At 42.9% G+C, this 24,403-nt stretch overlaps 1 protein-coding gene across 1 annotated transcript; it reads left to right on the top strand.

Annotated features, from left to right (window-relative positions):
* The first annotated feature begins 1,287 nt into the window (after positions 1-1,287).
* Positions 1,288-2,103, top strand: KPLCE (KPRP N-terminal and LCE C-terminal like protein). The gene is made up of 2 exons (XM_037997560.2): positions 1,288-1,584; positions 1,639-2,103. Exons 1-2 carry the CDS (start codon positions 1,288-1,290, stop codon positions 2,101-2,103), a joined length of 762 nt encoding a protein of 253 aa, XP_037853488.2.
* Positions 2,104-24,403: the final 22,300 nt, after the last annotated feature.

Genomic DNA, 24,403 nt, shown 5'->3' with positions numbered 1-24,403 from the left:
GGCACAGTGTATGAAAAATTGAGAATCTAACTATACCTTGGATAAGTCCTGAAGACTCAAGTGACCTAGAAACAGCTTCATTAGAGACAGATCACATAGGCATCACTCATAACTTCTAGGAAAAGGAGACTGACTTGTTTCCTGAAGAAGGGAACAGGAATCATTTATCTAGTGTTTGGGAAAACCCAGTGTCAAGCATAGACATGCCCTGCCTCTGACTGAGGAGTCAGGCATACTGGGGAGGAATCTTGCCAATGCAATGCCAGCCCTCCTCCTTGTGATCTCTGGTGCTTCATTTAGATGCCATTAAATTGCCTCATTGCTGCCCTATAAAAGGTCTCCCCACCTGCCAGTTTTTCAGATCACTGGCTTCTTCCAGTCTTATTCCTATCAGCAAAGAGGGTAAGTCTCTATACTGGATAAAGACATGGTGAGAAACAGAGCCTTGGTGAAGCTGGGGTGGAATGAGAGCTATGGGATGAAGGGTGAGTGAGGACTAGACACTGAGGAAATCTGCTGAAGGAAGCTGAAGGCAATGCTGGTGGGAAACTTGGAGCCTGGGGTGTGAGAGGAAAGGGAGGGGGGCAAGACGAGCTGGTATTCCTGTGTAAGAAGGGACTTTAGAGAACTGGCTCCCCATCCCCTTAGCTGAGTATGGTTGTGCAGTCCTCTCTTGGGTCCATGGGCTAATGAGGCCAACTGATAGTCCAGCTGGTTCGAGGAGCACGTGGTGGAAACCTGCTCAAATTTAGCCTTGTTCTTTGCTCCTTACCGGGCACAGCTTGAGGCGCATGTTGGCTCAGGGTCCATTGACACAAATTTGCCTTTCCTGGGTATTCCTTGTCTGGGCAGGAGGAAGAGGGGAAGTCACCCTGGAGAAAATTGGTGGCAGGGGGCAATCATCGGAGAGCAGCAATTTCCAAAGGGTAATTCACAATGCAAACACTGAAGTATGATGAGGGAGGGCTTGGAGAGTTGGGTAGAAACACAGGCAGCACCATTTCAAGCCTCCATTTCCCAATATAGAGACTGAGGCCCAGAGATAAGCGGTGACTTGTACCAAGCCACATAGCCAGGTACAGGCACAGGAGCAGAACTGAGAGTCCCTGGCTCTGAATCTACCTCCTGACAAGTATACAGCCTCTGGATGTCTGCATCCTTCTCAAGAAAGCCCTGCTTGCAAATCACTGTATTCAAAGGGGATGTTGAAGGTTTCCCCTAGAAACCTTCATAGTTATATAGTTCTAATGAAACCTTTCTTTACAGATTTTGCAAAGCCACAGAACAATGTGTGACCAGCAGAAGCAGCCACAGTTCCCTCCATCTTGTGTGAAAGGCTCGGGACTAGGGGCTGGACAGGGTACCAATGGTGCCTCTGTGAAATGCCCAGTCCCATGCCAGACCAAAACTGTCTGTGTGACGGGCCCTGCTCCATGCCCCACTCAAACCTATGTGAAGTACCAAGTTCCATGCCAGACTCAAACCTATGTGAAGTGCCCAGCTCCCTGCCAGACGACCTATGTGAAATACCCAACTCCCTGCCAAACTTACGTGAAGTGCCCAGCTCCCTGCCAGACGACCTATGTGAAATACCCAGCTCCCTGCCAAACCTATGTGAAGTGCCCAGCTCCCTGCCAGACGACCTATGTGAAATGCCCAACTCCCTGCCAAACCTACGTGAAGTGCCCAGCTCCCTGCCAGACGACCTACATCAAAAGTCCAGCTCCCTGCCAGACCCAGACGTGCTGTGTCCAGGGTGCTTCTCCTTGCCAGAGCTATTACGTTCAAGCTCCTGCAAGTGGCTCAACCTCCCAGTACTGTGCCCCTGACCCATGCTCTGCTCCCTGTTCCACCAGCTACTGTTGTCTGGCTCCCCGGACCTTCGGCGTGAGTCCCCTGAGACGCTGGATTCAGCGGCCCCAGGACTGCAACACAGGATCGTCTGGCTGCTGTGACAATTCGGGAAGCTCTGGATGCTGTGGTTCTGGGGGCTGTGGTTGCAGCTGTGGATGTGGCGGCTCTGGGTGCTGCTGTTTGGGAATCATCCCCATGAGGTCGCGAGGTCCTGCATGCTGTGACCATGAGGATGACTGCTGCTGCTAAACATACCACAGCTCAACTCCGGAATGCACTGCCCAGCTACCCCTTCTGGAACACACACCAGCTTCTGGCCCCCTTTCTGTTATTGCCAGTGAGGTAGAACCTCATCACTTCGCCTCTGTGCTTTGCTTCTCTACCAAGGCAGCCTGCCAGAGTTAGCGCAATCCCCAAACTTTGGCATGAATAAAGCTCTGAATGCAATTCATTTTCTGTCTGTTTGTTTGGGTCCATATTTATGCTTTCTATCAGGCACTCTTCTGCCTCTTTCTCTTCTTACTCTTGTTTCTCAGCTAGAGGAAAAATCTTCATGAACATGAACAAGTGGACTGAGCTGGTGAAATCCCAGCCTGGGAGCCCCATGCCTTCTAGAATGCTGTGAATAAACTTTCCCATGCAAGTTAGAAGCATCTGATAATGGAGATTTGAGAGTTGGGACTGTTTCTGTGCTGCCCTTTGATGAGTCTCAGAGCGGGGTTGACCATGAAGAGACTCTCATCCTCCTGGGTGTTGGAGGGATTGTGAAATTGTGTCCACTCAGTAGTATCACTGGACCATGTCCCCACCACTGTGCAGACGGCTTGAACCCATGCAGGACTTTATGAATTACATTTTCTCATCTGACAGGCTTGCTCTCTTGGAACTATAGGTTGAAGGCCTGAAGGAAGAGGCTAGGAGCCCCCTGAAGTGGGTAGCTATTCACGAGGTCAGTCCGGGTGGTAAGTGAGCCACCTCCAAAGGAAGGTGAATCTTGTGTGAGGGGCTTCTGGGTCCCATTCTGGGCCCCTCATCCTAGTTAGCTCTTTCTTCTGCATTGCTTAGCTAGCTCTAGAGAATTTGGGGTGGACTTCTGTAACTAGAGATTCCAAAATACGCACATTAAAAAATAGAGGAGTAACAAGTGTTTAAAACAGCCCCACAAGGCCTGGTTCATAGGAGACAATATGTTTGGTGATGCATAAATGAATGTATAAAGGAATGCATGAAAAAGAGCAGGGAATCATGTGTTTGTTTCTAAACTGTCTCCGTGGATTAACCCCGGACACTAGCAGAAGGTCATCTTGACTACTCTGCTGTCTTTGAATGTCTAAACACCTGTAGCTCCACAAAGAGCACACCATCCCTTCATCCAAACTCCCTAAACTTGCAGCCCAGTCACTGGAAACCCACTCAAGGATGGAACTGCCTTGGCCAGGGCCACACTTCCCTCTTGTACCAACTGGGTCCTGCAATGTAGGAGGATGGGGTGCTGAAGTTCCCTGTGGTCTGGTCTCTTTAGAGAATGGTATCTGCAAAGCCCAACCCAGCACTGAAAATATTGTAGGGAATCCTCTTTAAAATCCAATGCATACTTCTAAAAACCCCATTTCTATCCTTTTGAATTCCTTCATATTCCATAGCTGTTCATCAGCTTCTCACTAAACCCTCCCAAATGTTCTTAACATCCAGACATTGTGGCTTCTTTGACTTCTTTCTCTCCTTGCTTACTCTCCTTTCCTCCTCAATCCCACCTGGTTCTGGTACTGGTTATGTAAATGACTTGAGTTTTTCTGTCTCCCTTGTTAATTCTCTCTATACTTACCCAGTCTTAGTATTCTCTGCTCCACAGGAATTAACCGAGGAATAAAACCTCTCCTCTTTTCTCCAGCTGTTCTAATGTTCTTTCTAAGTCACTCTACTGACTTTGTACAAGAGGGAGGAATGTAACTGAAACCAAGAGCTAACCTGATGAAGCTCACCAAACTTAACCTGCCTTGCTTGCTTTTAGTTACTTACTTCTAGTTAATCTTAAAACCTGTGTAGCTAAAAGTCACACAGCTAAGCAATCTGCTAGTTTCCTTTTAGAGAACATCCCTGACACATAAGTTACCATGCTGATGGTCCCTTGTTGTTTTTTAAGAACTTGGTGTTGGTTGTTTTCTAGTTCAAGCTGAAACCACTGACCCTTCAACTGGGCCTGCAAGAATGCCCGAGAGGTGACCTTTTGATGTCAGAGGGTCAGAAGCTCCTCCCTCAGATTATGCTAATACCACCATTTTCTGAACATGTTTCTTATGAAGAGCCATGAAGCTCGAACATGCATGTGCAGATCGCCACTTGCCTCACTGTTCCTCGCCTCCAACTGCCTTTCCCCAGGCCCTGAACTACCTTGCTCCTCTAACCCATAAATATCTCTGAAACCATATCTTTGGAAAGGTGGATTTGAGATATGTTGGCTGTCCTGGCTTACAGTGCACAGGCAGCACACATCTAGTTCAGTAGCACAATTATAAAGCTCAAAGGGCAAAAATATAATTTTCTTTAATAGGGTGCATGAGTGGAAGAAAAAGTCAAGGAGCAAAAACCTACACATTAGTACATCTCAATTGATTGCATATCTTAGACTTTTCTGTTTTATTATATAGGATCATAATACATGCTGCCCTATGACTAGCTGTTTTCATTTAATACATGAATGTTGAACATAAATTTTGGTTAGTGCATATAGTTGTATCTTATTTCCTTTTGTTGTTTGGTTTTTAATATTTTCTTAGTGTGGTTGCTCAAAGATTTATCTAACCACCCCCCTAAATTGCCCTTTTTGATTTCTCTCTTTCTTTTCTGTTTTTCTCTGTCTCTGTTTGTCTCTTCTTATTACTATATAAGTTGCTGTTAAGGCTTTTTAAAAATGTTTTCACATTTTCTATTGAAATGAAACACACTTCTAGAAAAGTATACAGATTATAAGTGTATTACTCACTGAACACACACGTGTAACCACCATCTGGACCCCAGAAAGCTAATGTCATATTGAAAACAAATAAAGTCTCTGTTTACCATGATCTAGGAGGCTGAATTTGGAGATATGAGATGGACTAGAGCAGAAATAGCTTTATATAACCCCAAACCTTCGCAGGAGCTCTGATTGTGTGTTAGGTGGATATGTAGAAAAGACAATGTAAAGAGAAGCATCAGCCCTGAGGTCTAGGTCCTCCAGGCATCCAGGTGAGTTCTGAGAGCACCTACCAGTGACCCCAACACATAGCAGCATGACCTTGCTCTTACACAGCGCAGAGGACGCTGAGCAGCCTGCGACCAGTGCTTGAGAAACCCTCAGTAACCTGGCCAGTGTGAAGGGTCTATAACAACTTTCTTGTCAGATTATAATTCATTTATCTAATATACAGTCATTGAACTTCTGTGTCATTCTGGGTACCATCTCTATTGGTTTGGAGTTTACAGCAGAGAGGAAGAATTTTAAAAATCAAGTAATTCAATAAACAAATGAAAGTTGCATCTAAGACTAGAGTTATAAAGAAAGCGTTTCAAATACTCTGTAATATGCACATTCTACATGGTCGGGAAGATCAGAAAAGACTTCCCTCAGCAAGTGCAGCTCGACCCCAAGGTTGAGTAGGAGTTACTAACAAAGCAGTGATGGAAGATTTTTCCATGCAGAGGCAAGGGCACAGGCAGGGTCTGCTGCGGGGAGCGGGAGGGGCAGAGAACAACAAGTGTAAGGGGCTGGTGATGAGAAAGTGAGAATTGAAGCAGAAAGGGGCAGAAGTGCCTGGGGGCTAAGGGCAGCCTCAGTGTGGGGCATCCCAGCAGCCACTGCCAGGTTGCAAACAAGCCATGTGATTTGTGCCTTTTAAAGTTTAATTTTCTCTGCAGAAAAAAAAAAAAAAGCTATACTTTTAGAGCATATAAAGGAGAATCTAAAACAATTTCCCAAGAGCATTAGTGTACCTGGTTCTCTCCTGGCCCTGCCATGCTTAACTCCCCTCTCTGGGTCTGGTTTTCATGTCTGTGAGATGGCAGCTTGGGCCATAAGACGAGTAGGGTGCATTTCAGCACCAGCATCAGGTGATCTTTGCCTCCCGGTACAAGGACTTCAGGGTCTCATTTGAAACCGATGAGTTATGGCCTTCAGAATATTCAGTTTCAAGAAATTTTTTGTATAACCAAAAGTTCTACCATATTCTGGTTTTTTGTTTGTTTGTTTGTTTGTTTTTGATTTTGTTTCTGTTTTTGTTTCAGGTGACAAAGGATTTATTGGAAATGGAGTAGTCACAGATTTAAGTAAGAAATGGAACCCTTGAATTTCAGGAAAAACAAACTGAGGAAATCACAAGGACTTCAGTTCCAGGAGTCTGTGGCCTTTTTGATAAAAGCTGATCCTACAAATGTGACTCAGCTCCTACTAACATCAATTCCTGTGTCTCTCATTTTGACGTCAAATTCTTTTTTTTTTTTTTTTTTGATACTTTAAGTTCTAGGGTACATGTGCACAACGTGCAGGTTTGTTACATATATATACATGTGCCGTGTAATCTTGATGCACTGTTTCTAATGTAAGATAATCCAAATTTCCTGGCAATTTTTTTTTTTTTTTTTTTGAAGTGGAGTGTCTCTCTGTAGCCCAGGCTGGAGTGCAGTGGCATGACATGGACTCACTGCAAGCTCCGCCTCCTGGGTTCATGCCATTCTCCTGCCTCAGTCTCCAGAGTAGCTGGGACTACAGGAGCCCGCCACCATGCCCAGCTAATTTTTTGTATTTTTAGTATTAACAGGGTTTCACCATGTTAGCCAGGATGGTCTCGATCTTCTGACCTTGTGATCCGCCCCCTTGGCCTCCCAAAATGCTGGGGTTACAAGCGTGAGCCACCACACCCGGCCAACTGCCTGACTCTTGATACCTCTACAATATTTATTGGAGATTTAACAGTAAATCATTTAGAGACAATGACAAGTCCAAAACACGGAACGAAACCCCAGGGAAACTGGACAGAGATTCCTTGAACAGGCTGAGATGCTGCTATCCTGGGATCTACTATGAATCTGCTTTCCCATAATATTTCTGGAGTAGAAAAGTCTACTGAGTAGAATCCTAACCCCACTTGCCCGGGTAAGATAGTTTTTATGATGATTTCTCTTGCAGGAAAATACTTCTGCCAAATATCCTGACAAGTAAGGCTAACACCTGCAGAGAGACTTTGTAATATTTCACAAAATTACTACATAAAACAGTCACATACATCTAAACTTTTGTATCTTACATGTATGTTATACATGTATTGTGAATGTACAGCCAATATTAGTAAATACCCATATGGGTATTTACAGACAAATGACTCAAGTCTGTTTATTCCTGACACCTAAAGGAAAAGACAGAGAATTGCCCTTTATTTATTGAGGGCCTATGACGTGTGCCAGGCACTGTGTTAGTCACTCCGCGTGTGATGTTCTCCTTATCTGAACAATGGGAACACTGGTCTAAATTAGCCGGCAGGTTTTGGGAGGAGGCCAGTGTTGTCAGTGTTGTGGTAAGCTCTGGACTTTTGAGTCAGACACGTGTATTTACTGACCCTATGACTCCAGACAAGTTCGTGGTCTCTCTGCTCAGAGAGATTGTGTCTTAAACTGCCTAAGATAATGCCTTCCACATAATAGGTTCATAATGTGTTAAGCCATTTTCCTATTCCTGGTTGGAGGTGCTCCGACAGGAAATATGAAACGCAACTTAGAGGCTAAGAGGGTCACAATCATATTAGATGAAAAGTATTAAGGGGGGTTTGTGGTTTGGAATTTTTAGTTCTATGGCAAAATGTAGTGAGAGAAGGTTTTCATTACAAAGTTATGAAAATGTGTAACCTGACATTACAAGTGACTGTTGTCTCCCAGCTTCTCCTACCTCTGTTTTTATACACAAATTCTTTTTGTAACATTAAATAAGCCACTTCACCTATTTTAGCCTCAGTTGCCTCTTCTGTAAAATGGGGAAGTTGGGTGCGACCATCACTAAGAGCCTTTTCTACCTCTAACACTCTGTAGCTCCCATTCTTTGAATCTTCCTCAAAGTTCAGAGAGAGTATCTCCCTAAGATACTAGAAATGGGACAGTGGTTTTAGAGATCACCACTTGCACCCCATAATGGAGCATAAGAAGTGGGGCACCCGAATAATAGCTCCTGGGCTGGAGCCAGTGCTTGAGATAAAAAGGGGAATCTACACCGGGTCCTCAGAAAGAAGTTGGCTTGGGAAAATGTCATGATCAGATATGTTTCTTTGTCATCTGTGTAAGGATCTCCACCCAGCTGATGGCAGCGTATGGCCCGATTTAGCATGTCTGCTGTGTGAAACAAATGGGTGTTGGGGCGGGCTGGGCCACCGGAGGAGAAAGAGGAGGCAGGGTAGTATGTGCAGCACCAAAGGACTGAGAAAGGCGGGCAGTGAGTCATCTTCTCGGAGATCCTCATGACCAGCGCTTGTGCTCAGCTTACATGGACGTTCTGCTGGGAGACCTGTTTGTCTTAACCTACTAGACTGGGCACCCTGCCTTGTTTGCTTTGATTTACCCATAGCCAAGCACAGGATGGCACTTAATATATTCCTGTCAAATAAAGGAATAAATTTTCCCCCGTTTAAGTGTTTACCCTATGGAGATTTCCTGTATTGTGTAAATCCAGTCTAATTACTCAGGGAGCATCAGAAAGGACTCCTGGGCTTGGCTTCTGTGGATTTCTCAGACCGGAAAATGTCAACTAAACACTATCTACTGTTCATTGAGCCTGTCACAGTGCCAGGTCCTCTGACCACCCTGTCTCAGAGAGTACATTGTCCAATTCCTCACCCTACCCTGTTTTATTTTTCTTCCTAGACTGTTTTACTGCCTGATACTACATTATATATTCATTTGTTAATTGTTTTTCCTTTCCTGTTAGGATGGAAGCACCTTGATGTCAAGGGTCCTGTGTACCTTATTCATTGTTTGTATCCTCATGCCAAGAGCAATGTCTTGCATTAACATAACATAACATAACATAACATAACATAACATAACATAACATAACATAACATTGGCATAACATAATATAACATAACATAACAAATAGTTAATGCATATTTATTGGAAGAGTGATTAATTCTCATTCATAATCCAAGAGGTACATGTAAGCTTTATCCTCATTTTATAGCTAAGGATAGCCTCCTAGGGTTAACTAACTCACTTAAAACCACACGAATTGTTGCTCAGATTTTAACCCAATCTTACTTCAGAGCCTTCGTTCTCAACCAGTGTGTGTTTTTTCTCTCTACTTTAGAACGTAAATTGTACATAGGGAAGGCTTCTGTGCCTTCATGGCATTTGAGAATCTGCTTCCTATCAAATGAGCAAAGTCTTTTATCTTCAACCTCTCTTCATTTTGTGCATCCTTTTCTCTCCAGGTCTCCTTTTAAATACTACTAGTAATGATAACTAAAAACTATAAGGGAAGCCGGGTGCAGTGGCTCATGCCTGTAATCCCAGCACTTTTGGAGGCTGAGGTGGGCGGATCACCTGAGGTCGGGAGTTCAAGACCCGTCTGGCCAACATGGCAGAAACTAAAAATGCAAAAATTAGCCAGGTGTGATGGCAGGCACCTGTAGTCCCAGCTACTGGGAAGGCTGAGGCAGGAGAATCACTTGAACCCAGGAGGCAGAAGTTGCAATGAACTGAGATCATGCCACTGTACTCACTCCAGCCTAGGCAACAGAGTGAGACTTCGTCTTGAAGAAACAAAAAAAAAACTGCAAGGTGAAATCTACTTCACATGCTCTTTTTGTATTATACAGCAATCTAAAATCCAATGTTCCATTTAAAAAGCAGCCATATGCAACAGTAAATATTTATAACTGCTCCATTATAACAGGTGAGGAAACGGAGGTTCAGAGAAGTTAAGTGAATTGATCCAGGTGACTAAGTATGTGGTGGGACAAAATCCAGAACAGGAGTTTTGTACGCAGATCCCATTCTTGTGTCTGTGACAGCTGGTGCCTCTTGCTTCCACTGTGTCCTTCTTTTCCTCATCCTTCTCTTCCTGGTCCCCCTGGAGCCTCGTGTTCCTCCTTGCATATTGCAAAAGCTCTTCAGAATAAGTTGCTCCTTCCATGACAGACTTCCTGAAGGCATGATTGGCATCATCCCCATTATTGGGGACTTAAGTCCTGGGGATAAACCAAGAGGGCTCTGGAAAGCCCAGGTTGAGGTGGGTGTGGCTACACATCTCAGAAGTTACCTGCCTATTCACACACAGGACCACTCCTCACCCAGACCCTCAGGAAGGGTTTATATTTTCACTTGGTAACACGTATTGAACTCAGTGCTGGGTGTGGGGAACACCAACATGAAGAAGGCAGGGTCTCTGCCTTTGAGGAGCTCACAGTCTCCTGGCTGAACCAGCATGTCAGATAACAGAAACGAAATGATAAACATAGCAAACAAGACATTATGGGAAGAGAGGAAAGATGCTCAACATCTGCTGGAGGTCAGGACAACCTCTGAAAAGTCTATTACAACATTCAAGAGATGAGAAGCTCCTCAGTCAAAGAGAGGACAGTGAGGGGTCACTGACCTGAAAATGTACTTGTGAAAACAACTTGCCTAGGACACAAGTGTCTCCCAATAGGGACGATTTGTTTTTGCTTCTGCCAGAGGCCAGAGGGTCTCCTCTTGTAGGACCACCTGTGACAAAGTCCACGGCGGGGGGTGTCTAGAGCATGGCGGCAAGACTTCGCAGTTGCTTTCTCCCAGCTCAGCCTCCCCTGCGAGTGAGTCCAGCTGACTCCGGGGTGGTCTACTATTCAATTTTACACACCGTCAGGGGACTGGGCTCTGACTTCTGTCCTCATCAAGCAAGGTGAGCAAAAGGAAAGGCTGATTATATTGATTTTATCTTTAGAGCAAAAGCAAATTACTCTTCCATAGTTTCATTTTCTCTCATTTTCTCTTTAGTTTTTGCTTGGTAATCCCTATTCCTAACTAGTGTGAGTGTGTGAAAATGCATGCACATATGCATACATACAGTTGCACACACACAAAAGAGCTGGTTTTACAGAAATGCTACATTAGATATATATACCAACTACGGAGTATATTTTTTAAAAAGAACATCTCCATTTCCAGCAGTTTCATCTTTCATATCATTAAGAAAATAGGCATCAGAAAGCACTGTATCTTTAAAGATCTGAACTACTTTCTCATGGAGATAAGAAAAAGAATCTACATATTTCCAGTGCCTATGCCCTTCTAATTATTATGCAGTTCCACATTCCTGGGCTAGTTCTGGGCCATTGGATGTTTGATGGAGCCATCTCATGACACACCTACGAGAATATTTATTGATGTTTATCATAGATTCCCCTTAAAAACCATTAAGGATCTAATATGTGTTGGACATTGGCATGCTTTCCCACCGTTTAACTCAATTATAATCAACATCTCCACAAAAGGCACTGACAGGTATCTTTTCAATGCCAGCAATCCTAATGCCAATCCCTTTGTAGTATAAAATATATTATGTAAAGTTTACCCTTCTAAATTCTCAGCGAGACAGAGTGAAAACTGCACAAGCTTTGGAGTCAAATGCCTCTAAATTATAATTTTACTTCTACCACCTACTAGTTTACTGCACTGAGACAAGATATTTTAACTTCTTTGAGTTTTAATTTCTTCACTTGTGAAAAACAAATATTGTTATCAGCCTTGCAGTGTTATTTTAAGGGCTGAATGACATTAATATTTGTAGTCTATCTGAGCCGTTGCGGACATTATTTCAAATAATGTTTTCTTGAAAAAGGTTTCAAAAATGTAGTAAATATCATAATGTGTCTAACTTGTGCATCATTGTCATTAGCCTCTGAGTATTGTTGGAGAGTGCCATACATTAAACTCACTACAAAAATGAAAGTGAGTCAGCAGTCAGAAAAGAAGCACAGAATACTAAGACTCAAACTATGCAGACCTATCAAAGTTCTCATTGTTACCCCAGGTCCCTAGGGTCCCAGGCTGTACCCTAGAGAGGAGTACCCTAGAAGTGGGCACTGGCTGGGGTGGCCCTGCTGCTCTGCGGAGTGGGGGTGATGCCCTCTGGTTTCATACCCATGCTTTTCCTGCCGTGCCCTGGCCATCACCAGTCAGGACGTCTGCTCTGCTGGACCCTGGGGTAGTGCTTCTCCTAGAGTGTATGTCTGTATATACATGTATATGCTTTATGGGTGAGGTGAGCTTCACCCCACAACTTGAAGATTAAAATAGAGTCTGTGTGACAGGGGAAGGGAGTGAGGGGGGAGGAACTTGCTAAGGTATCTGAGACTGGGAGTCAAAGACGGAGTTGGAGGAAGAAAGACAGAAATTAATTTACATTTCATGAAGCACAGGAACTCTTCTCATGGGAATTTCTTGGATTTTTGTGCCTTGTATATTGTGTGTGATTTCTACGGCACTCTGATGGCTGCGCATTCCTTCAGAATACAAAGGGCCCATGTACTTGCTTATGAAAAATAGTTGTGTTTAGCAAATCAGCCTTCTTTCCTAAAGCCAAATTTTGAAGAAAGGCACTGTGATTTCAATGTGTTCCCAAAAAGTTTTTGTGTTGGAAACTTAATCTCTAATGCAACAATGTTGAGCAGTAGGGCCTAGTAAGAGGAAATTGGGTCATGAGGGCTCATGAATGGCAGAGCCCTCATGAATGGATTCTGTTGTTATCATGGGAGTGGGTTAATTATCTCGAGAGTGGGTTGTTATAAAGTGAATCTGGGCCAGGCGTGGTGGCTCACGCCTGTAATTCCAGCACATTGAAAGGCCGAGGCGGGAAGATTGTTTGAGACCTGTCTGGCCAACACAGTGAAACCTCTTCTGTACAAAACATTTAAAAATATTAGCCAGGTGTGGTGATGCACACCTGTGATCCCAGCTACTTGGAAGACTGAAGAAGGAGGATCACTTGAGTCCAGGGTATTAGGGCTGCAGTGAGCTGTGATTGTGCCACTGCACACCAGCCTGGGTGACAGAGCAAGACCCTGTCTCAAAATAAAAATCAAGTTGGTCCAGCCCCTGGTGACTCTGTCTCATGTGCTCTCTTCTGCCTTCCATCTTCTGCCTTCCATGGGATGACCCTTGTCAGATGTGATACTGTGCTCTTGGACTTCCCAGCCTCCAAAAGTATGAGCCAAATAAACTTCTGTTCTTTATAAATTACAAAGTCTGAGATAGTTATAGTAGCAGAAAATGAACTAAGAAGAAAAACTGCCAGAAAAGAATTAGGGTGATAATGTTGTTTTATGGTTTTGGAGTTAGCATGCCAGGGTTTAAATCACTAGGCCACTAATAACTCTCAAACTTTGGGCAAGTTACTTAACCTCTTTTTGCCTCAGTCTTCACATGTCCCCAGTCCGAATAACAGACTGGATGCAGTGGTTTATGCCTGTAATCCTAGCACTTTGGGATGCTGAGATTCGAGGATCACTTGAGCCCAGGAGTTTGAGATCAGCCTGGGCATTATAGTGAGATCCCATCTCTACAAAATATACAAAAATTAGCTGGGCATGGTGACGCACACCTGTTGTCCCAGCTACTTGGGAGGCTGATACAGGAGGACTTCTTGAGTTTTCAGGAGTCAGGGGTTGCAACAAGCTATAATTATGCCACTGCACTCCAGTCTGAGCAACAGAATGAGACCCCCCATCTCAGCAAACAAACAAACAAACAAGCAAACAAAGCTGATGATAATTATTATCACTATTTAGTATATAGGCTTCTGTAGAGACTAGATGAGATGTATAACATAAAATGATGACAGAGGCTCTAGTGCACAGTAGATATTCCACAGATACTATCCTTAATTATTACTGCCTAAAACTGAGGAAGAGAGTGGGTCAGGCCTTTGGAACAAAATGCTAAGAGTCCATTCAATCTAGTCGTCCAATGTGAATACAGAATTGGAGAAGAGCTCAGAAGTAACTGAGTACCTACCTTTGCCCTCAACCTATTTATCTCTCTATTCACGTCTCTCTCAGACCCAGCTTCTCTGTAAAGCAGGTATGAATAGAGCTGCGTTCTTTCCTATTAGAAGTCAATTCTTAGACTTGCTGCCTACCCTAGCAGGTCAGAAAGTGTTGCATATTTCCTGGAAAGTGTCTGGCCATGAATGAAGAGATCTATGGAAAAGGAATCTGTATTCTTTATTTCTAGGTGGAAATATCTGACCATATCCCCTCAGTAAGAACAAACTACTATCTTCCTCTGGAACAAGGACAAAGTAAAAATGTTGCCCTGTGCCCTTCCCTCATTCCCCTGAGTCCTTGTGTCCCTAATACAAATCCATATGCTTGCAGATATCTTGAAAAGAGTCAAGCCTTCTTCATTGTTTAGGGTGAGGTGAGGAGAAGAATTCTCAATCCTTCTTTAAGACATACTCAAAATCTTTTTCTTTTTTTTGTGACAGAGTTTCACTGTTGTCACCCAGGCTGGAAGGCTTGAGTGCAGTGGCACGATCTTGGCTCACTGGACCTCCGTCTCCTGGGTTCAAGCGATTCTCCTGACTCAGCCTCCTGAGTAGCTGGGATTACAGGCATGCGCCACCACGCCTGGCTAATTTTGTATTTTTAGTCGAGACGGGGTTTCTCCATGGTCAGCCTGGTCTCGAACTCTTGACCTCAGGTGATCTGCCTGCCTCTGCCTCCCAAAGTGCTGAGATTACAGGCGTGAGCTCAAAATCTTAAGAAGAGTAAGTTGGGCCTCAGTATAAGAAAACCAAATTCATTTATTATAACTAGAATGTTTTTTTATCATAGTTGACTTTTAAAATCACTCTTTTTGGTAAAGTATTCTACTTTTAATTGTGAAGTTGGCAAATACATAGTTTAGGAAGAAGGTAGTTCTTAGTATTATAAGAAACAAAGGGGAATACTCAGGTTATAATATATTTATTTGACTCAGTCATTGTCAATGGTTGTGTCCACTGAATTAAGATCATGCAACCACCACTGGTATCAATCTTATTGTAATATTCAGTAGTTATAATTCTGCTAAAAACAACTTTTAATTTTTTCAGCCCACAAGAAAAACTTTATTCTCTGAAATTCTGCAACATTCAGAATCATTGATTCAATTAGAGAGCAATGTGTGGTCCTTTAGTTCTATGTTAAGTGCAAGGAGATGTATATCTCTTTCTGAATTACCTTGTACAACCATCTCTTCTTCATGTTTCTCAAATTATTATTTCTCCAGTTATGGAGTTTTTCCTGCCAGAATCCTCTTATTTTGCACCTCTCTGTGTCTCATTCTTGCACACTGTAGCTATCAGTGTAGATTTCTACATCTCTACATTCACCTTCTTATTTTCATTGCTAAGATTCTATCTCCAGTCACACCTTGATTTTGTAGAGAATGGTGAAGTACTTGTCTGTTTGGTCTTCTAGATGGTAAACTTTATAAGTACGTCTTTGAAGATAAGTGTGGTTTCCAAGTCTTCCTGAATCTTCCATATTACCTGCTGCAATACTTTGCACATTAAATATGTTTAATAAGTGACGTAGAATGAGACACACCTAACCCTCAATTTTTTTTTTTTTTTTGCCATATGTACCTTCATAAATATTCACATATGGCCTTAGTTAAGTTCAACAAGAAAAACAGAACAAAATCAACAGTTCTAATTATATCAGGTAATATCATTTCTTTGTGACAAAGGAGCCTTACTAGGCAGAATAACGCCTATTAAAATACCAAAGCAGGTGAAACAATAGTAATCAGTAGAGTAGTAAGAACAGTAGACGTAGAAGTTGGTACCACCTTTTGAGTTCTAGCTACCTACATGGTCCTGTACTCAGTGCTTTATAGGTAATATTTCACTTTATGCTTACAGATGAGCAGAACTATGATCACTATTTTGAAGACAATGAAACTGTACCCTAACTATAACTTGCTTAAGTTTGCACAACTTTCTCAAGAAGCAGGAATGTCAACTTAAGTCTCACTGTCTCACTGACCCCAAAACTATCCTTTTAAATTAATACTCTGAAATACCTCCCACTTGTTTTAGTCACCTCCCTATTTTTTTTTCTCTCTGTCTTTTTTTTTTTTGGGGGACAGAGTCTTGCTCTGTCACCCAGGCTGGAGTGCAATGGCACGATCTCGGCTCACTGCAACCTCTGCCTCCTGGGTTCAGGCCATTCTCCTGCCTCTTCCTCCCCAGTTGCTGGGATTACAGGCACCTGCCACCAAACCCAGCTAATTTTTGTATTTTTAGTAGAGACGGGGTTTCACCATATTGGCCAGTCTGGTCTTGAACTCCTGACCTCATGATCCGCCTGGCTCGGGCTCCTAAAGTGCTGGGATTACAGGCATGAGCCACTGTGCCCTGATCCCTCTTTTCTTTCAACCTCCTGTGTCTCTAATGTCAGCTCAAGCTTCTCTTGACCAGAGGTATAATTAGGGTCAGTATCATCATCACTTTCATCAGTTGTCATTGGCTTTTAAGTAGCTCTTTCTTTAAAATCCCCTGCCCTTAAAATTAGAGATTTTTATTTAAAAATTCAAGGATTTTTCTTAAAAATCAATCTCTCTGAACTGCTGTAGTTCTTTGAATCAACATCACACATCACATGGACAATTTGCCATTGTGACCTTACTTCTACATATAGAAATTGTGATTTCTCCATCTTTAAAAAATTCATTGTTCATCTATCTCTTAAACTCTTTGAAATAGTGATCTCTGGTTGTCTCTCCTGTTTCTTTCCAAAATTATTTTAAGGCAGTTTTAGCCCTCACTGTGAAACTATTGTTTCCAATGTCGCTATGGATTCTGTCTCCCTAGCATTTGATAATGTGAGATAATGTCCTTTATTGAAATTTCTTTTCCCATTGTTTTTCAAAATGCCATTATTTTCTCTTTATTTTTCCAGTTATGTGCCTCAACTTTCTTAGACTCCTTAATTTTTACATCTCCTTTGCCTACCCACTAACAGTTGGAATATCCTTAAGGTTCTGTGCCTGGTTCTATCTCTCATTTTGTCTTTTTTTTTTTTTTTTCTCTCAGCATGCATACTCTTTTTTGGTAACCTTCTCCACTTGTATGTCTTCGGTGGTTATTTAATTACCAAAGAGGCAATCCGGTTTGTCTTAGGTGACACTCTCCTCTATCTGCCTATTATATTGAGCCCTGGCAAAACCCTATCACAGGATCGCTCTGTTCTGTTCTCTGAAAAAAAAAAAAAGGCACCTTAACTACAATAGGAGCTCCTTCAGTTAGTGCTAACTCCTTATTCACAGCAATTTAACGATGTGTTTACTAACTAGTAGGTGTGAATCAATGTCAACTTAAATCCACTTATGTCTTATTTTATTTTCCTTCTCTAAAAGTATCTACCTATGGACATGCTCAATAATGCAATTATTGTAATTCTCAAGCACTTTCAGCCCCTACCTTCAACTCCCAAATAAAAGTCTGTTAGAACTTCCGAGTTCAATATAATATCTGTCTCTATTCTAACTCATTCACATTTCAAGCCCCCTCCCTTCTCTGATGGCAATACCAGCCCTGCATGTGCCCACTGCCCTCTAGGGGCCATCAGGCTCCCCAAAGCCTTTACTTCCATGCTCACGTGGATTCCTTTAGGTCCACCTTCTGCCAATCTGGTCTCATTTCCACAGAGTTTTGCTCTGAAATAACTTATTTCTCAGGAATTAGTATTCTGTGTTAGTGAAATAACACTATACCTTCCTGGGAATCTATCTTCATACAAGGGATTCTAAAATCCAAGAGGCTGCACCATTATGACCTGAGTATCTGCCTCAGTGCTTTCTAAACATCTGCCTTCCTCTTTCCTGATGTTTAATCTTTTTCCTATGTTTATTGTGCCAGATACTGTAAAAGCACATGGAATATGGAGGCTAACAAAACATGTCATACTTTCATACTGTTCGTAGATTGGACAGACATGTACAAAGACTGTAAAACCACCTTGGGGAAATGCTGTATGAGACCTGAACAAGAGTTCAAAATCACATGGCACAAAAACTTACAAATCATTGTTTACACATTTGTACTCTGGGACCATAACATCCTCAGAGCAATCTACATCATCTGTGTCATTGATATCTGGCAAAATTATGGTCCCAGGATAGACTATACATATTTATTGGAATAATGAATGAGTGACTGTATGAAGGTGGAATGGCTGGCTTGCAGCAGATCTATGGAGCAGGTATGAAGTAGTCTCTAGCTTGTGGGATTCCTCTTGGCTCCTGTCCAGGGAAATCCTGGAGCTCTGGGGCTGGGAGTGTGAGAAGAGTTCATCCTCTCTAAGGCAATGAAAGTGATTGTTCTGCACACACAGGATGTGCCTCACTCCCAGGGAAACATCAGTCCAGATAAAAGGCCTCCAGTGCCAGGCCCCTCAGTCCTTAGCCTTGTTAGTGACAGCCCTTGCTCCTCCACTAACCAGGTCAGTGGTTTTCCAAGAAGGCTCTGTATGGTGATTCATGGGTGCCAGACGGGACTGCATGGAGAGAGGGTAGAAAAAGGCAGGGAGAGAGGAAGAAGTCACATGGGTTTGGAGGGACAAGTGTGAGAATTCTTCAACCTGCACTTGACCTCGGTCTGGGCTTGTTTTTATGTATCCTTGGTAGTGACAACCTCCCTCCACTTCTCTTGGTTTGCTAAATATGTGTCAGAAGCAGACCATGGAGCTGTGAATGTCTAATTTAGGGAAGGAGAGTAACAAGAAGAAATGCATCTTGAGCAGTGGGGTAGAGGAAGAGGAGAAGGAACAAAGCAAGAGTAGTCACAGGAATTGAGGGGCTCAGGTTTACACCTCCAATCTCTTTCCTTATAATCCCCTTCCAATAAATGTTCTTAGAGACACCCATCTGACTTGCAGAAGAATGATTATATCATTAAAGGATTGTTTATAAACATATGGCCAGCTGTGTTTCCAAGTTAGGAAGACTTCTATGGGGTTGATTTTGGAGCTCATGTGGAAAGACGGTTAGCATTTTTCACTGGGAAAAAAAAAAAAAAAGAGAAAGAAACACAAGACAAAAAGCTTTTCTTGCACTCAATTTCATTTCGTATCAGTTTCCAAATTCAATTTATGGATCATCTTCACAAAATAACTTGTTTGGGAGTGAGGATTCAATGAAATTCATTGTCTACAACATACATATCTGCCTGACATTCGTGCTAATGGCTTATGAAATTTCTCCTTAGGTTTACCGACTTCCTCTCTAGAGGAAGAGGCTGAAATTTCACTAAACCACATGACACTCAGACCATTGCCTAAGAATATTTTTATATAAATGAATAATTATTTTTACTTACACAGGTCATTTTAAGTGTTTTGTGATGTCATTGAGAATGATTTTTTCATTGGTGATACAAATGAATTAGAAATCTATATATTCTCTCAATAAAATTCTCGTCGTGTGACCTTAAAGGAAGTTATTAACTTCTCTGCGCTTTAGTATAGACTTTGTAGAAAGAGGATTAAAATAGTTGCTTTAACCACAGGGCTGTTGTGAGGATGAAATGAGTTTAGGATAGCTGAGTGGTTCTCTTTCAACATCAAATGCATGTTTGTTTTCTGCACTAATTCTGCCTTCTTCAACACCAACTGAGTGTCCAAAAATTCAAATCAATTCTGACACTAACTCACAGAGCTAGCACAGACACCCCAGGTTAAGGAGTTAGTCTCACAAGAGTGCCCCCACTTCAGATGCCAGCTGCAGATGGGTTTCCAAATGACTACAAACTCAGAGGTTCCCATGACTCCCTCCTCAGGCTCAATAATTTGCTAGACTGACTCATAGAACTCAGAAAAGTGCTTTATCTATGATTACTGGTTTATTATAAAACAAATGAACCTCAGTAACAGTCAAATGGAAGAGACGCATAAGGCAGTGTATGTATGGATATGAGACACAGAGCTTCTAAGTCCTCTCTGGCCACACCATCCTTCCAGAAAATTAGTATGTTCTAGGTTGGCAGCCCGAAGCTTATGGAACCTGTCCTTCAGGGGTGTTCATGGAGGTTCCATATGTAGGCATGATTGAGTAAAGCATCAGCTATTGGTGAGGTTGAAAGTTCCTACTCTCTAGTCATGTGTTTAGCCTTTCTGGTGACCAGCCCTCAATCTTGAAGCTATCTAGGGGGTCCTTCACAAGCTGTCTCATTAGCATAAACTCAGGTGTGGCCTAACGAGGCTTGTTATGAGAAACAAAAAGGATTTCACTGCCAAGGGTTTTAGGAGCTGTGCATCAGGAACTAGGGACAAAGGCCAAACACACATTTTTTTATAATACCACAGCCATCATTGTAACACAAAGCCCTCAGGAATCCATTTATTTCACGCAGTGAAGCTCTTTTGCCATCACCATCATGGTTAAACTTACCTTCATCACTAACAAGAACATCATCACCATGATCATGGCCACTCCCATCAGTGACCTTGATCCTTTGAGCAAACCTCCCTTAACTGGTCCAGCCCTATTATTCACTTCCTTTGTAAATATCTGAAATTCTTTCAGTAAGTTCCATGTTTTTGACTCTCAATTGAATACTGCTTTATGCCCTAATAGTTTTCTGTTTTCTTAATTCTCAGGGGTGGTTTTCTCATATTTGTCCTTTCTAAGTCCTTATAAAGTTGTCTTCTAACTCTTAATTATGTATCACTTAAGCCCATTCATTGGTAGAAAGATTAAATCATGACGTTTGCTCTAATTCTCTGAAATCAGATGCTCTGAGGTCACAATTAATGTCCAAACAGCCAAATGGAGTGGGCTCACTGGAACATTTGACAATGGGGATCATCTGCTTCATAAAGTTCTGTCTTTAATAACAATGCACCACTTTTTCTTAATATTTGCCTTCTCTTTGGCTAACGCTGACCATTCCATGCAGTGTTCATACTCTTTCCTCACCTGCCGTCCAACTATGAAAGCCTGGGGTCTCGGGACCTCTTTGGTCCTAATGACTGTGGTGCCCTCCTCCTTGCTCCTGACATCAACCAGGAGGGATTTCATGCTCCAGGCAGAGTTACGTGCCCTCCACACTCCAGTGGCTCTCAGGGCTTATCTAACAGAAATTATCTGTGTATTTCTCTGTCTTCCACACTGGCCTGTGAATCCTTCAGGAAAGGAATAATTATCCTTGTATATTGAATACTTAGTAGATTGCCTCTGCCAAGGTGGAACAAATTAACTATCTGCCAAATTAAGTCATTTTGTCTCTAGTTTCAGATGTATCAATAAGGCAAGAATATGGATTTTCACATATCGGAGTATTCTCTACCCTTGTACCCTCCCTTAAAGCAAAGTCCAATGAACCCTCCTGTGACCAAATGGCAGCATTTGTTATTTCCCCCTCTACACCCCCACAGCTTCTCATAGCACTGACTCCACCATGACCCTATAATGCCTTAGGCTGTCTCCTACCCCCCGCTTCATTGCCCCTTGGATTTTCTTCCCTCATTGGTGACCTGAGCTTCACTGCCTTTCTTGACCTGCTTGTACATCCTCATGTTCCATCTGAATGGTATCCCTGTAGGACTGTTAATGGAATATTAACAGTTAATGGGGTATTATGGAGGCATTGACAGATAATCACATCCAAGGGTCATGTCTCATTTAACCTAATGTGTTCCATTCTTCAGGGCACTTCTGAAGCCCAAAGAATGTTATCCTAAGACACACCCTCTGCCCATGTGTCTATAAAGCAGACAATCATTTGTTCTTTTATTCAGTCAGTCAATCTTTAACTCATTTATTCTTCAAGGCTGCCCTCTCTGTTTATGGTATTCCTAGGGACATGAACATGAATAAAGTCTAGTATAGATTCTACCTTCAACATGCTATCCATGTGGAAGAGCAGAAAGACATACAAATGGACGTGACATTGTCCTGGTGTAAAAGTTTTTAGGAGCCCACCACCGGGTCATGGTGCCCTCTTACAGCACATAATAGAATGTTTCACAGTGCGTTGTTTACATTTATGTCCTCAAGGCAACTTGGCTCATATTTATGACAAGAGCATCTTACAAAACCAAAGCCCAAGACAGATAATACATATTTACAGAATTAATGAATGAGTGAATGCATGAAGGTGGAATGGCTGGCTCGCAGCAGGCCTGTGGAGCAGATACCTGGGTCATCTTTGGTTCCTGAGATTCTTGTTGGCCTCTGTCCGGGGAGATCCTGGAGCCTCAGGGCTAGGAGTGTGACAAGAGTCATCCTGCTCCCAGGTTGTGAAAGTGACTGTTCTGCACACGCCGGCTGTGCCTCACTCCCAGGGAGACACCAGGCCCAGGACAGAAGGGCTCCAGTGCAGGGCTTCTCAGTCCTCAGCCTTGTCAACTATTACTGACAGCTCCTGCATCCTCCACGGAGCCATGTGAGTGCCTGGCAAAGACAGCTCCAGGGGTAATAGGACTGTATGAAAAGAGGAACAGAAGAAGGCAGGCAAAGAGGAAGGCATCACTGGGGGCCAGGGAGGAGAGGAAGGATGCTGAAACCTACAGGCATTGTGGTTTTTAGTAGTACTGTCTTCCAATTTATTTACTGGAAAATGAATGTTCTTGGAAATGTCATCCTCCCACCAGAAATCCCTGAGATTAGGAGTCAGAAAATGACTAAACTACCTTGTTTCCCTTGAGGACAAGAAGGTTTATGCAGGGCTGACTTTGAAGGGCATGGAGGGAGAAGGCCAGAATACCTCAGCAGAGGCAAAGTGGACTGAAGTCAGGGAGAGTATTTATTAGACTTACTTTCTTCCAAATCGGTTTCCAAATTCCTTTGTAGAAGTTAGTTCATGAACCAGCTTTTTGTAGGGGGTAGGTTTCTATGAAATCCAGGAGAAAAAAAAAATAGTCCTTGATATTGTGCACTGATTTCTTTTTTATTTTAATTTCAGGTTGACTGAACCTTTCCCAACATGTCTTGCCATTAAAAACAGCAGCAGTGCCAGCCCCTTTTCCAGTGCCCTCCAAATGCTTCACTTCTAAGTGAGGCACCCCAGTGCCCTGCCCCATGTGTCCCTCCAGTCTTTTTCTGCTGCAGCGTCAGCTCTGGGGGCTGCTGTGGCCCCAGCTCTGGGGGCTGCTACAGCTCTGATTGGTGGCTGCCGACTGAGCCACCACAGGCCGTCTGTTCCGCTGACACCAGACCTAGAACCCTGACTGCTGTGAGTGTGAGCCCACTAACGGCTGTGGCTGCTGCTGACCTGGGCCCTTTCTGCAGAGGAGGAGTGATGGGAGAACCCAACTAAACATGGACCTCCCTTTCTGAGTTTTCCTCCCCTCACATTCTTTCTTCCCTTGTGGTGTTAGAGATGCTAAGACAAACTCTTCTCAGAGGACTCAACCTTGTGTTCTGTACAAACTCCCTAAGCTCCTAACCTCATGCCCATGCAAAACCCCTCTGCGGAACATCAGATCCTAAATCACATAAAATTTCTTCTTCCAGTACCACCTGCTCCTTGTTCTTGATCCTCACACACACATACTGCCTCCCCAGTAACCCTGCTCCTCCAAGCTGATTAGTGTTTTCCAGGAAAGGTGGCCCAACTCAGTCTCCAGACATCCCAGAAAACACACTGCTTTGTCCAGACAACCTCAGAGTGACCTCATCATGTAATCTGGAAATAGTACTTGCTTCCCTTCTGCCAGTCCCAGGGTTAGGGAATAGAAATGCCACATTTGTCAAGGGGAAGACACTCCTATGCTTATGTTGACATTTTAGTTTAGAGAAAATTGTAGTATTTATTCCGTTTTATTTTTATAGCATTCTTTGATAAATAAACAAGAAAAACAAAACCAACAGAATTGAAAGATGAAGACAGAGATGTGGAGTGCCCACTGGGACCTTAGCCCGAAGCTCCAGTCTGTTTCCCTTTCCATCACACCTCATGTCACATAATCAGCCTATGTGATTTCATACTCCAAATAATTCTGGCTCATTGTAAGCTGTTTCAGAAATGAGTATTTTTCCACTAGGTGGCATCATGATGTAACAAAAATGGCTATAATTAAGCGATAATAACAATATAATGGCAATAATGATAATTACCTTTATTGAGGGCTTATTCATGGCTTGACTCTTCACATATCTTTTCTTTAGCCTTTACAACCACCTATGAGGCAGCTATTGTTTGCATTGTATGTATGATGAAACTAAAAAGGCTCAGAGAGAGCACGTGACTTGGTGTACACAGTTGGCTGGAGGGAAGCAACAGGATAAGTGCAGATGTGTCTGACTTGGAGACCTTGCTGTTTCTTTGGGCCACTCAGCCTCCTAACTGCGATTTTTGCTTCTTGAGATTCAAACAAGAGAGTAGTATGTCTGATGGTGCCTAGTGCTAGTATAGGGTCAGTGATTCATTTCCTGTGTTGAAACAAATAGTCTCCATCCCTGTCTCTCTGCTTCTACTCAACTTCCCAACACCATCCCTCACAGGGCACCCGGAGACTGGTCTTATCACACCTCCACCTAAAACAGTTGCTATCAGTCTAAGGAC

Source organism: Chlorocebus sabaeus, chromosome 20 (assembly GCF_047675955.1).
Source record: "Chlorocebus sabaeus isolate Y175 chromosome 20, mChlSab1.0.hap1, whole genome shotgun sequence".
Taxonomy (NCBI): Eukaryota; Metazoa; Chordata; class Mammalia; order Primates; family Cercopithecidae; genus Chlorocebus; species Chlorocebus sabaeus.
This window is presented reverse-complemented; position numbering and strand designations above follow the sequence as displayed.

What these genes read in the sequence shown, in the direction of transcription:
- KPLCE (XM_037997560.2), top strand. Translation starts at nt 1,288, where the DNA reads ATGTGTGACCAGCAGAAGCAGCCACAGTTCCCTCCATCTTGTGTGAAA. An exon ending in CTCCCTGCCAGACGACCTAT is followed by an intron (nt 1,585 to 1,638) that starts GTGAAATACCCA and finishes GCTCCCTGCCAG; the next exon opens with ACGACCTATGTGAAATGCCC.